Below are 15091 nucleotides of genomic sequence, written 5' to 3'. Positions count from 1 at the left end.
AAAGTTGGTATAGTGACTTTATATATTGTCAGATACTTGCATGTGTCATTATATTATCAACACTTTACCCAAATCGCGGGTAAATCAACACTTTACCCAGCGTAAGTGGAGTTAGTAGTTTCAGACGAGCAGAAATCAAGCTGAAATGGAGTTAGGTCCACCATAGCTCCACTTGCTGCTGAGGGAGAGGTTTCAAAAGGGTACAAATTCCCAAAAGCTAACAATGGATCTCCAAGCTCACAATGCATCACAACAACGTGTGAATTAATGCCCTGATGCTTCATGACACTTATTATATAGGCCTACAATAATAAACAGGACTTTAAATATTACAATAACTTCTGCAAAGAGGTAGAACTAGCGCGGCAGAAAGGCTATGAACGCCTTTCTTCTTGTTACATTGCTCTCCTCATTAAACACTTCATAGATTTTAGAAATATAATGACTTGTTTTCATAACATCAGCGTCAGTGCCAAGTTTGATAAACAGGTACACATAGTTTTAACAGACTACGGGGAGTTTGTTTACGTGATCCTCCTCGTTCACTGCCCAGCGCGCTCTACTCATGCTGTGAAAAGGCAGCACTGGAGAGGAGAGGGGGGAGTTGTTTGTTTTTGACGGACAGTTTGAGGATCCAATGGAGTTGGGAGTTTTCGTCAGAGGTGCTTTTTAATACTTTTCATTGGTTCAAATGTTTTGATTTTTTACACAGACGTAAAGGGTGTTCAATATGATGATTTATGAAAAAGGAATGAAAATGGAGTTAGCTGGTTCGTCCTGGACACCGACGATATGTCCAAAACTGTGACTTTTCAGGATTCAAATTCAAAAGTTTTAAAAGTAGCAGTTTCCAGCTTGTAGATATGCTACTTTTGATGCTTTTGTGTGACGCTGTAGTATGATCAATTAGGGCATTAATTTACGAAAAAACACAAAAAGTAAAAATATGGAGATAAGAGGTTTCTGCCCGACAGCAACGATTTGTTATCCTGCCCAGCATATCTGGTTGTAATAAAACCTCATGTTCTCTTATTATTACTAGCACTACTTTAGTAGTTATACTGTACTGTTATGTTAACCACTTAAATCCAATGTACAGTACTTCGTTGACCAGGGTCCCCCAGGGGTCTGTACTTGGCCCCTCCTTTTTTCCCTCGTCACAGAAAACAGCCGAACTGCAAGCTCACTATGCGCTGCGTGAGCTTGTAGATCTGCTGGTTTTCACCAAATGTTTGCCTACTATGACATGCCCAGAAGAGGGACGCTATGGTTCATGAGGTTAATGTAGCAGTACATAAAAGTCAAGTCATTGAAGTATTGGAGGTTTTTGTGTATTTCTGGGACTTCTGGGACGTCTATTTGTGTGAGAGACACATATTGTGCCAATATTGTGAGAACACCACCATCTAAAGCAGTGTTTCTCAAACTTTTTTGGTGCCAAGGACCCCCAAAGTGATATATATTTGGCCGCGGAGCCCCATTGGAAAAAAATCTCCCAGAAGAGAATATTATTCAAAAAACACTTTCAAGATTTTTCAACAATTTTCAAAAATAGCAGATGTACAAGCTCGCAGCGCTGTGAGCTTGTAGATGTGCTATTTTTTAATGTAAACTTCAAACGTATAAATGGATAAATAGGTTACAATGATTGTGACGCTGTATGAACACATTTTGCTGGGGACCCCCTGGAACCCCCTCAAGGACCCCTGGGGGTCCCCGGACCCCACCTTGAGAACCAATGATCTAAAGAGCTTCCACTTGTAGGGGAACAGAGTCTGCCAAGCAGCTTGAACTTGTTTTGTGTCTACTGTTATGAAAATGATTACTGATTGAGTCAAATTGCTGTTCCCTTATCTGTTTACGTTGGTCTTTTCACAGCGTACAGTGCACTTGTCTGTTCTTATAAAATTGTGAATTGTACGTAGCTGAACATAGCTGCAAGTAAAAATTGGGCTTTGAATAGCTCGTGACTATGCGAGACCACCTTTATCTGGTCAGAGAGTGTGTGTATGTGCAGTTGTGCATGTGTGTACAGTGTGTGTTGTGTATACTGTATATTGTGTCTGTCGGGTGGAAACCTCATATGTCCAAAACTGTCACTTTTCAGGATTCAAATTCAAAAGTAGCAGATCTGCAAGCTCAAAAGGCGTCGCTTCGCACCGAGTTTCGAGCTTATAGATCTGCTACTTCTGATGCTTTTGTGTGGCACTGTAGTTTGATAAAATAGGGCGTTCATTTATGAAAAAAACACAAAAAGTTAGAATAAGGAGATTTCTGCCCGACAGCAATGATAAGCAAAATAGGACAGGGTTAACCACTTGTTATCTACGTACTTAATTGACTGGGGTTCCCTTGGGGTCTATACTTGGTCTGCTCCTTTTTTCCCGCTCCACCAAATCTCTCTGCCGCAAATAACATCTTTGTCAACATGTCAGCTATTTTCGCTGCATGTTCACCTATTTTTTGCTGAATGTTCGCCTATTATGATATGCCCAGAATGGGGACAATAGGGTTCATGTCGTTAGAACAACGATTTCGATGATTGTGAATTACAGTTACTAATGAGACTCTCGTGATAAGCTATGTTGGGACAAGCATTAGCGAGAGTGCCAGGATGGCTGATACTGCACAGTTTGTCTTTCTTGGATAAGACATTTCTGGCTTACTGGCTGCTCAATAGGAATGTTTTTTTTTTTTATTCAACAATGCCACAGTTTGACTGAACTTGAGGTGCGATAAGTCCCAGCCAGCTGTGGTAAAATACTTATTCCTTCACGTGAAACATGATTGATTAATGATTACAAATTTGCAAGCATTTTGGCAAACCTTTTTCTGCATAACAGACTGCTTATTTGTCATCTTCTGTTCATTGGCATTGCTAAAGCACTTCTGTCATCTATCTCAGGAGCGTAGATGAGTGGTTTTCAAACTTTCAGAGTCCAAGGCACACCACTGGGCAAGTCAATATCTCAAGGCACACCTGTATTGAAGTCCGCATTGAAGAGACACTTGTTCATACAGGCTTTTGGCATATAGTTTGTTTTATTTTTGTTGATCTTACTTGAAGCGTCCTTGGGTTTTTGAAAGGCACTATATAAAGTCAAGTTATTATTGTATTCATTGCAAAGTAATTATAATAATAGATAGACATTAACATAATTTGTCACCTATAATGACATGGCCAGAATAGGGATGAAGTAGTTACAATAAATATATTATTTAGAGCTTAGAATTGACCTCTTTATTGGAATTAGTACCCACAAAGTACTCATATAGTACATTTTTAAAATAACTTTTTGTGTAGGTGTATATATTGCAATAATGTGTGATTGTAACAAAATCGGCACACCATTTGAAAACCGCTGGTGTAGAGGTTCTAATTATTAGATCAGCTCTGTGGCGAATAAATACTGCTTTCTCATCCATATCCAGTCACCATGAATGTGTCCTTGAGCAAGGCACTAGAGGTGCAACAGTTAATTGAGCTAATCGATTTAATCTATTCTAAAAATAATATTTTTTTATTATAAAGAAAACAGAAGATTACAAGCTCACAACGCAGCATTTTTTGTGTGACACTGTAGTATGACAAGAGTATAAAATAGTAAAAGTGGTTAATCAACTGATTTAGCCGATTATAAATCTATTACATCAATCTATAGAATATTCCGTGCCGATTCGTTGATCTATAGAAACTATAACACACTCGAAAAAGTGCTCCTCGGAGCACAGGTCTCCGCCAGGTCAGGTAGGTTATTGTGGGCCAGCAATGTTCGGAATTTGTCAATCAAGATGGAATAGGAAAAATCAAACAGATCCATCTTGATCACATGACCATAGAGATAATGTGTACTGATTTGCGTGATGTTTGGACAAAATCTGTAGGAGCAAAGAATGTTTGGTAAAAATTTGCCTCCTGGTGGCACTATAATATGGCAATGTGAAAAGGGTTGCTTTTGTTCCTCAACATAGTGGGAATGTGCGTTCAAAGTTTCATAGCAGTCGGACGCTGCGTTCATGATTTCAAAACGGCCCACTCCAGCAAACTTTAGATGCCAATCTTAGCCAATCAGGATGTAATATGAAAAATCGGACAGATCCGACTTGATCACATGACTATAAAGATCATGTGTACTGATGTGCGTGATGTTTGGACAAAATCTGTAGGAGTCATATAAAAAAATGTGTTTAGCAAAAATCGTCCTCCTGGTGGCACTATAACAGGCCCATGTGAAAAATTTGGGGCAGAGGTTCTGCTCTGGCATCCAGTGTGTGCGCACAGTTTCACATCGGGTCAACGGTGCCGGAGATTAGCTGTTCACAGACGGACGGACGGATGAACGGACACACAGACAGACAGGGTGCAAAACATAGTCTCGGCCTTCGGCCTGGCGGAGACAATTATTTAAAAAGCGCTCTTCTCGATTATTACCGGACATGTTCTATCTATTTGCCAACGGGAAAAGATTGATTATGATAAAGTACAACGGAAACCATTACGCGTTGATGATCATGTTACAATGGAGATATCTCTGGGTTCTTCATCCCAACAATGTTTTTTAATGTTGTTTTTGCCAGTAAGGATAAAGAATTATACTTTGTTTACACTCGTTGGACTGTCTGCCTTGTTGGCTCAGCAGTATAATGGAGGGTGACAAGAAAGATGAAAAGGAGAGACTCAACAGACGTCATGCGCTGAGCGTGGAGACCACAGCATTCTGAGCACATGGCATGTCGCCCCAGCCACACAGCCCGGCATACCTCCTCCAGGGAAATTCAGAACATACACTAGCAGCCATTGGTAGTGTTTAATCAGTAGAAAATGGAAAATGAAATGAAATAAATGAAATGTCTGTAATGGAAAAACCCTGCTGAACAACCGCCTACGAAACAATAACATTGGACCCAGGAAAACGGTGACAACCTTTACCTGGCTTTCCAGGCTTGGCACGCAAAGCTCATTTAGAATTGTGCCGGTTGTAAGGTTTTTTGCCATTTTTGCAAAGACTGTACGGTTTGGTTTCGTTGGAAACTGTAACTGGAGAATGTTATTGCTTTTTGTGTTATTGGTGACACTGTCGTCCGCTTCGAATCCACTGAGAGAAACATGAATTAGATTCTCTGGCTTCGCTCAGAAATCGTCTGTCGGGTGGAAACCTCATACAGTATGTCCGAAAATGTTACTTTTTAGGATTCCAATTCAAAAATAGCAGATTGACAAGCTTGTAGATCTGCTTTTTTGGATACTTTTGTGTGACGCTGTGGCATGATGAAGTAGGGCATTAATTTACCAAAAAAAACACAAGTTAATATGGATATAAGAGGTTTCTGCCCGACAGCGACGAAATAATACCCATTTATCATCCAACTGCAGTTTTTTTTCCTGACTGCACTCGATTGAAAAGCCTGAATTGTGTGTCGACCAACCCAATTTCAGCCCGGCACAACTAGATGTCTCCTGAACTCATGAGAAGAACCAGGCTCATGTGATGACGGCTAACGTGTTGACGGCAAATTACCAGTTGTCGTTAGCTCATCAAATACGCTCCACTGTTCAGTGGAACAACGGGAAGATGTGGAATCATCTGTTTTCCTCATACACTGTAAAGTGGAGTGACCCCTTCCCCCATATCGCTGTTTTCGGGCAGAAACCTCTTATCTCCATATTTTAACTTTTTGTGTTTTTTTTTGTAAATTAATGCCCTACTTGATCATACTGCAGCGTCACACAAAAGCATCAAGAGTAGCAGATCTACAAAGCTCAACACGTGGTGCGAAGATCTTGTAGATCTACTACTTTAGCTATTTTTTTATTTGAATCCTGGAAAGTCACAGAGACGATATGAATATCGTCACTGTCTAGCAGAAACATTGTATCTCCATATTTAGTAATTATGTCTTACTTTGTTGTATGATAGTGTCGTGCAAAAGCAGCAAAAATAGCCGATCTACTCACGTTTGTGATCATGTAAATCTGCTATTTTAAGTGTTTAAGTAACGGTTTTGGTCATACAAGGTTTCCACCTGACGGTGAATACATACTTTATGAGACTGCATACTGATGATGAAAATATGACAGCTCTGCAGATTTGACCACAAGGACCTCCTGGCTGAGAAGATCGCGTTAGTAAGGCTTTAGCCATATAAGCTTGTTTTATTTCTGACATGCTTTGATTTGGTCATAATATGCTTTCTGTTGAGATGGCGAAGACCACCTCGGCAGCAGCCAACAGTGCAGCCATTTTGTTATTGTGATTTTTCTGTCACTGTTGTTCATACAGTCCCAATTTTGCATCCGTCTGCTCTTTTTCTAACCCAAAAAATGTGTCATATCGTCTCTGTCGGGTGGAAACCATGTCCAAAACTGGGCATATAACATATGTTACACTGCTATTGTTTCAGGATTTAAAAATTAGAAAAAATAGCAGATCGACAGGCTCAAAATATGTCGCTTCGCTCCACGTTTCGAGCTTGTAAATCTGCTATTTTGGATACTTTTGTGTGACGCTTTAGTATGATCAAGTAGTACGACATTAATTTACGAAGAAACTAACAAACACAAAAAGTTAAAATATGGAGGTTTCTGCCTGACAGCGACAATATACCAAAAAAATATGAAATAAGTCTTCATGGGTCTATATCTGTTCCAGGATAAATTCCCTTCCCGCCTTCACAACAGGACAGAACTGTGTGTTCCTGCTGTGTTTCTCTCGTCATGTAATAGTGTCAGACGACAACCAGGGCTGTCTTGAAATGTCTATTTTTGTGTTCTATGGTATACGTCATTAATGATGGGTGCACAGTCAAATCTGTGTTAATTTATCCATTTACACACTACACAGAGTAAAAGTTAACAGTGTGGATTTTTACTCTGTACTAATCAGTAAATCCGGCCTGAAAGCGGTTGATTGAAGCCAGAGTAGCAGTTGGCAGTTGGAAGGGCACAGCGTGCAGAGAAGGAAACCATTATAGGCAGTTGTCCTAATGCACAGGGACAAGGTGTATGGAGCGGTGAAACGTGTCATGGCATTAGTGTGAAGTGTGAATGAGAACCTAGAGGGGTTTATGTCTCCTCTTGCAGTGTGAGCCATCCAGTACACAGTAAACTAGAGCAGTGGTTCTCAAACTTTTTCGTGCCTATAGGACCCCCAGAAGAGAAGATTTATGTAAAAAAAAATATATATATGAAAAATATATTTTTCAAAAATAGCCGATGTACAAGCTTGTGGCACGAAGTGACGCGCTGTGAGCTTGTAGATCTTCTATTTTTGAATAGCCAACGTATTAATGGATAAAGTGGTTAAAATTATATTGTGATGCTACATTAACTGCTTTTTCTGGGGACACCCTGGAACCCCCCCAAGGACCCCACTTTGAGAACCACTGTAGAGAAGTGCGCTCCTTGGAGCGCAGATCTCCGCCAGGTCTGGGTGCCTACCCAGGGCTGTGTCAGTCATAGGGTGCAGCCGCCAGGATCAGGAGGGAGATTGACGTTGTACGACCGTGTGTTCCGTTTGTTTACGCTACGTGTTAGAAAACTGATAAATGAACACATAGGATTTTACTGTGTGCTCATAAACAGACTTACAGTGCACACACACACACACACACACACACACACACACACACACACACACACACACACACACACACACACACACACATACACACGCTCGCTCGCTCATCAGCAGGAGAAGATTGTGTGGAATCTTGGCAGGCTGTCTGCAGCCTCTCGGGCTCCGCTGATTCATCCCAGACCATGACATCTCCCTGGGCCTGTAAGGTCACATATCTACACTGTAGCACATGGCGGTTAACAAAAAATCTCTCTATATATATACAGTGTGTGCATGCGGATGTTTACCTTTTTATGTTTTTATGGCATGGCTCTGCAAGAGGCTAGCCATCTATGAGAGGATATGTGTGTGTACACTACAGTATGCCTGCCTGCGTGCGTGCGTGCGCCCGTGCGTGCGTGCGTGTGTGTGCTCGGTCTGTCTGAATGTCCTGAGCTAATCTCGCAAAACGCTAGACCGATCAGCACCAAACGTTGCATGCACACTGCCAGTGGGCCACAGAATTCTTTCAAGTTTTGTACTTTTTGAAATATTGTAACTAACATTTCATTATGGAAGCCATTTCACTGAAACATACTGTATGCCATAGATACTTCATAGATGACTGATGTCACAGCCTGTTCACAGGATGTCTGAGATCCACATGGGAGCCACGCCGTTTCTACGTGGATCCCGAGATCTGCACCATTTCCTATTTTTAGCATCTATCTAGTTCAAGATTTTTCGTGACACCATTGCTTGCCTCGACTCTGTCAAATCCAGAGTGTTAATCATCTCCGCCAGGTCGGAACGGCCGGGAGAAGAATAGGGAGACCACCTCCAGCCACTGCAGATGTACTAGTTATGTTTTATTAACATATAGACTGATTGAAATAAGGTTTTATTCATTAAAATAAGTTATGCATTGCAGCTTTAGAGAGTGCGAAAATGGACCCACCCTGTAAAAGGTTCCGTTGTGTCTATGTTTTCCTCTCTTTGTCTTTATGTCCTCAACCTGTCTTACTTACGTAGAATACACAAACAAAATGAATTGGTCCTTGAATACTGATGATATCATGGCAAGGGCTGTTGCTATGCATTACAGAGAAGCTTTCTTTTTTCTTAGGCCAAAGAAACAGCTGTTTGTCCTTAAGCTCAAGTCTTGCAGGTATCCTAGTTGGCATGCTGAGGAGGGAGAAGAAGAGAGCCCAGGACGCCGCTGCTCAGCTAGATAACATCACCAACGGCCACGGTCTGCCCTCTGCGTCTGCACTGTCACTGCCTGGGGCTGGAAGCACTGACAGCCTCTCTACTGGCCATGGGAGGCCGGCTGCACTGTACAGGAAAAGAGGTACAGTATGTATGTTTGGCTATCGTCGCTGTCGGGCAGAAACCTCTTATCTCCATATTTGAACTTTTTGTGTTTTGATCGTACTACAGCGTCCCACAAACGCGTCAAAAGTAGCAGATCCACAAGCTCGAAACGTGGCGCGAAGCGACGCGTTTCGAGCTTGTCGATCTGCTACTTTTGCTATTTTTGAATTTGAATCCTGAAAAGTAACAGTTTCGGACATATGAGGTTTCCACCCGACCGAGACGCTGTGTAATTTGATTTAATTGCCCCTCAAGAGCCTTTGGTGTCCATTTTAAGAGACAAGCAAATATTATTTCAGAGTTCCCCAGATACTCAGGCCTCAGGCCTCTGTAGTTTGAGGGCGGTAACTGGCTCACTCTGCCAATAACTACCCTTCCGCAATAGTTCCACACTAGGCGCTAACGAAATCTCCTGTCATCACCGAGATGCCCAACTATCCATTGTGAGCTTAAACTGTTGCTGTGGATGTGGCGTTCCCGATGTGGGTGGGTGTGTGTGTGTGTGTGTGTGGGCAATATTCCGCTGACAAAGTGCAAGTTTGATTAAGCACAGCCATATCTAACCGGGTAAACAAATATTACGTACTCCCTTCCCCTTTATTTTGAGAACCACACGTTGTACACTCACTGGAGAGTGTGCACAGACTGATAATAAAATGGCAAAATAGAATGCAGTAAAATTGGTCTTGGGGTGGGTTGTCGCTTTTCAGCCACAGCTGTAGCGACTGTGCTGCTGTGTGTCAAACTTCCAAACCTATCAATTGCGCTGCTGATAAACATGAACCCATTAAGACCTGAGGCCGATTCTACAAATGCCTTCTAAATCAGTACGGTAGTTCTCAAACTTTTTTGTGCCAAGTACCCAGATGACACAGATGCTTTCCCGGTTTTAATGAGTTAACTCTACCAATCCTAAAACTAGAGGCCCTTAGTGTTGAAGCAGTGAAAAGCTGAAAATGCTCTGTGCCACGTTCTGAGAAACGGGGAGTACATTAAGCTTCTTTCATACTCGCTTATGGTATCTCTACAAGCTCACAACTGTTCTTGTTGCGAAAGCTTGTAGAGTAACTATTTTCAGTGAGCGACACCGCCGTACAGCAGAGTGTAAATGAAGCATTAGACTGGGAGTAGCCATGACTGACTGTGTGGTGTTGGAAATTGCCACTTCATTGCATAGTTGTGCGCCTTTAGACCTTTCCAGAGCAGCCGTGGCGTGGAGTTCAAACCTACCAATTTACACTTGTAAAAACCTGGCCTCCAGGATCAAAACAAACTATTAAAGCAAATTGCATTTTCACTGTTTCACGGAACGTGAACTACATTCTCTGAGACACCCCCGTGAGAGGTGGGAGAGGAAATGAATAGGAAATACATTTGGGGCTATAGGGCGGGTGCGCAGCAGAGAGGGGGGGGGTGATCTCTCTCCTTTGGAATGTCGGCCGCTCTTTGCTTGTGGTCATGCCTATTTTCGACGTGCCTGTTGAGGTTGTCTTTGGAGACATTTTTAAATGCATTACAAATCCCTGACTTGAGGATTTTGCTGCATAGTGAGGACCTCGGCCTGCCAGAGGCTCAAGATTTTCTTTTGCCAGGACTGACCTATTTCTAACCGATCTCATCAGCGGGCTCGTATCCATTTAGGAGTATCCTTTTTAGAGGTCACTGAAGTGGCTTCATATACTCGTGTCAGCACAGTAACACCAGGCAGTATATTAAACCTGTAATTTGTTGCTGATTAGGAGCTGAGGACTTCAAAGCCCATAATAGTTAGTGGAACATGAGCTAAAGGCCAAGGGCCAAGACTATTGCAAAGCAAACTTTAGAGTTACTTTTCAGATGTGCTTTAGGGTCCAAGATTTGAGAAAACTAGCTAGCAACAGGGCTCTAAGTATGGTCCGTCCGTCCGTCCGTCCGTCCGCAACTTTGATCCCAAAACAACAAATCTTGATTACTCACTGGATTGCCTCGGGAGTTTGAGATTTCTGACTTTGAGATTCTCTCTGAGAACAGGAAGCACAGACTTAAAGGAAAGGTTACTGCCGATCATTCCCACAGGTCATTCCCACAGTTCACACAGTGTTACAATTGATCATCATACCCACCGTTTCTCTGTATCGTTGTTGACACGGCACTGTCTTAGAAGGTGAGTCATAATGAAGTCCCTGTGATCTATACTGTATGTAGCACATGAGAGATCATTAAAAGCGAGATAAACCCTGACAGGGTGATGCAGGACCTCAATGCAAAGCACACAGCCCTGTATGTCTGAAAGAATAATAATAATAATTTGACTGAAGTATAACCACAAAAATTATTGGTATTAATTTAGAAAGCATTTCTGCTATAGAAAATATTCTATATATATATCCATTACATTCTACAGCTACCACAGATGTTGCTAATGAGCTGTTTGCGAATAAGTCCGTTATTCAATAGCAGCGGTCTGCTATTGAGAAATAAGAGACCGCAGAATGCTGTGATTGACTAGAATCGAGCATTCAACCAAGCCGTGTAATAAAGAGACTTAACACTGTTACATTTCTGTAAACTGTCACTCATTTGTGTCATTTTAGATTTTAGCTATATATATATATAGCAACATAAGTTTTTCAGAAAAAAATTGGGTACACTTAAACCCCAGCATATTCTGGGGAGAACCTTCGTCGAAAATAGCACATCCACAAGCTCACAACGTGAGCTTGCAGCTTGCTATTTTCAGCGAAGATATTTAATGTAGAGCGAAAACAGAAAAGACACTAGCATAGATAGAATAGAGCCCTGAGGAAATCCAGTCAACCAAGTATATAGGGTTTAAAGGCCAAAAGGATGCAGACGCAGAGAATTAGAAGTGGATAAAAAGTCAAGTCCATCACGACTCTCTTGGAGAGACATCCTCCCTGGCCGGCGGCAAAGCATTTCTTTGGCTTCCTCTGTGTTTTTTGGTTAAGTGGAGACTTAAGTGCGATGATAAACCTGAGTCCCCGTAATGAGCGCGATCATAGCCGTCGGGTAAAAAGGGGCATGAGCCAGCGACTCATCAAAAACCGAAGCTCGCGCTCCTGTCTTCAGTAAAAACCACAACTCCCTCATCCTCTCTTCGACATTTTTGGCTAATGATGCCCGGTGCGGTGAAAAAGGCCACGCACGGGGGTAATTGCAAACAGGGGTCTCTGAAAGAAGAGCCTATTAAAAAACAAACACATGCTTGGACTTAGACCAGACCAAATTAGGGATGGAATCTATCACTCGCAACAGGGACAGTGAGCGGTGCCGTGATGGATGGTGTGTGAAGCAACGGTTTATATAATAAACATTGATAAATGACACGTCTTCCACATCAGTCCTCTCGGAATGGCATGTGATCTAATGTGGAACAAGTTCGAGAGAGAGAGATCGCTGCTTGCCTTTCCCCACGCGCCCCTCGTTCATTACTTCTCTCTCTAGTTCGTTTGACACCATGACCCCTTTGGAATCTATCTCCATCTGGTTGACCTTTTTCTGCATCCCCTGCACTGTGAGCGCACACGCCACAGCATTGAGAGAACTACATTGTTCCTCAAGTTGAGTTCAACCGAACGCCAGATGGATGGGGAGGATTGAGGACTATTTGATACAGTTGGCTTGTTGCATGTATACACAGATGCCTTCCTGGCAGGTAAAGGCTCATTTAGGAGTTTTCCCAAAAAAAAAAGGATTTAGCAAGAAAAAAAAGGCAATGGGTTTTAAATTATGAATGCTATATACTGTAGTGTTGTAGCCAAAACGTTGGCAATGCTTACATCCTCACTGGGTTTATGTCAGGACTGCAATATATGATCTTTAAAAGCTAGCTCCTCTGTGTGTTCTATGGTTACCGCATGTTTACAGTAGGCAGCCATGAGCAACTGGACTTGCCCCATCATCAAAACATATAAAGCCTGTATGAAAATGACCATAAACTAAACAAGCTGGTCTGCAGACAAGCGCAATTTTTCACTTGAAATTCATGCGCCCGCGTAGCTTCTTGGACCCTGTAATGTACAAAAATTGAAAACCTTATGATAATACTCCAAATGGTTTGTAATCAAAGGAGGGGACGCATATCAATCCTGTCCAACACATATTAAAATGAGTCATTGTAACCGCTGCAGACTCTTCCTGGCTTCAGTGTAACTTGCTGCTCGAGTGTTTGAGGAACCCAAAAGAAAAGTGCACAAGGTTGCTTTTGGCCAGGGCGCACGTAGAGTACTACGTTGAGTGATAGATATTTGCGAGTTGTGGCCTACTGTTTGTGAATGGAAAACTGTGTACCTGGTGGAAGGGGTTAAAAAAGGCCCTTGAATGTGATATTGGCAACATGCTGTGGACTGCCAACCCTGTTTTTTATACGCTTCAGACATGAGTAGGCGTAAACATACAGTATGTATTCATGGAGTTAATTCTTGTAAGGCAATGTGGGGCCCGCGGACCCCTGAGGTCCATTGGGGTATTTCCAGGGGGTCCCAGGCTAAACGACTGGTAGTAAGGAACCAAATGGACCCTTATGGGTCTGTAACTCCGAGAGTATACAAATGGAACCAAATGGACACTAAGGGGTCCATTTGTCCCTTTGTACAATCTCAGAGTTTAATTAAAGGAGAATTCCGGACAAATTAAGTGTTATCTTTGATGTCTCGTTACTCACCTACCGATGTGAAAAGTAGCGTTCTTTTTTTTCATATATTCCCCTGTCGTCATTTTTTAAACCCCCTCCGTTGTCATAATGGGAGCGCGTGGCTAAGGGAAATTCGTCTATTATAACCGACGCAAAGTAGTTTTTTTCACTACTAGTATTCATAGTAGAGTCTCATGATAGTCAAACATGCGTTGAAACTATCTGCGAGGCTGCCGTCAATGGCGAACGATTTAACACTGGTTGCTTGTTTCCAGATTCTGGCAACACGAGTTGCCAGGTTCTGGAAGAAACAAGCAACCAGTGTTAAATCGTTCGCCATTGACGGCAGCCTCGCAGATAGTTTCAACGCATGTTTGACTATCATGAGACTCTACTATGAATACTAGTAGTGAAAAAAACAACTTTGCGTCGGTTATAATAGACGAATTTCCCTTAGCCACGCGCTCCCATTATGACAACGGAGGGGGTTTAAAAAATGACGACAGGGGAATATATGAAAAAAAAGAACGCTACTTTTCACATCGGTAGGTGAGTAACGAGACATCAAAGATAACACTTAATTTGTCCGGAATTCTCCTTTAACATTGAGGATTTTACAGTGATTGGGGTCCCGGTGTTAAAAATCTCATGGGGGTCCATGGCCTCATGCGTCCCTGTCGGGTGGAAACCTCATTATGTCCAAAACTGTTACTTTTCAGGACTCAAATTGAAAAGTAGCAAAAGTAGCAGATCTACAAGCTCAAAACGCGTCGTTTCGCGCCGCGTTTTGAGCTTGTGGGTCTGCTGCTTTTGATGCTTTTGTGTGACGCTGTAGTGTGATCAAGTATGGCATTAATTTATGAAAAAACAAAAAGAATGTGGAGATAAGAGGTTTCTGCTTGACAGCAACACTATCAACCTGGGGGTCCTTAAAATTAAAGAGAGAGTCACTGCTGTTGGTGACTTGTGCATAATGTTCTTCTACAAGCGAACCCACTTTGTTCTTGGTAGATCATATGACGATGTTGGATTTATTCCAAATGTATGGTCAGCTATGTGTATTTCTGTATGGGTTGCATATGTATTTCCATGTAGGCCTCTTGGCCACAGCATGTCTAATGGGTTGATTGATTGCACTCTGTGTCTTCAATCAGTCTCATTTTGTCATTTCCATTGGCTACCACTAATGGTGGCTAGTTGCCTATTAAAGCCAACATGGAAACATGGAAGTAATGCTGCCAAAATTACCGCACATTTATTTATTTTTTGCTCACTTTGTCACTGTGACACAAATTTTTCACTATGTAAATAAATAATGTATTTTTTCATCCAAAAAGCCCCTATATTTTTTTGTCAGTGTCTAGGCTTTTTATGTTTACACTGGACTGTTACGCTGGCCTCTCGCACCTGGTTCACTCGTTGCTTTGATTCAATACTGCAAACGTTTTCATAATTTTTGACTAGTACGAGCAGATATACTCACCGGTTACTGGAAGGGGAAAAGTACATTATGAATTTACCACTTAAG

The 15091-nt window shown here is 42.0% G+C and overlaps 1 protein-coding gene across 1 annotated transcript in view; it reads left to right on the top strand.

Moving 5' to 3' along the window:
- kif6 (kinesin family member 6) overlaps nt 1–15091 on the top strand; it is a 117326-nt gene that overhangs the window by 51609 nt on the left and 50626 nt on the right. The window contains exon 13 of the mRNA XM_080414058.1: nt 8725–8907. Coding sequence (XP_080270184.1) covers nt 8725–8907 — 183 coding nt within the window. The remainder of the gene's footprint in view (nt 1–8724; nt 8908–15091) is intronic.

This window comes from Gymnoscopelus braueri, assembly GCF_963280865.1.
Source record: "Gymnoscopelus braueri genome assembly, chromosome: 19".
NCBI classification, from domain to species: domain Eukaryota; kingdom Metazoa; phylum Chordata; class Actinopteri; order Myctophiformes; family Myctophidae; genus Gymnoscopelus; species Gymnoscopelus braueri.
This window is presented reverse-complemented; position numbering and strand designations above follow the sequence as displayed.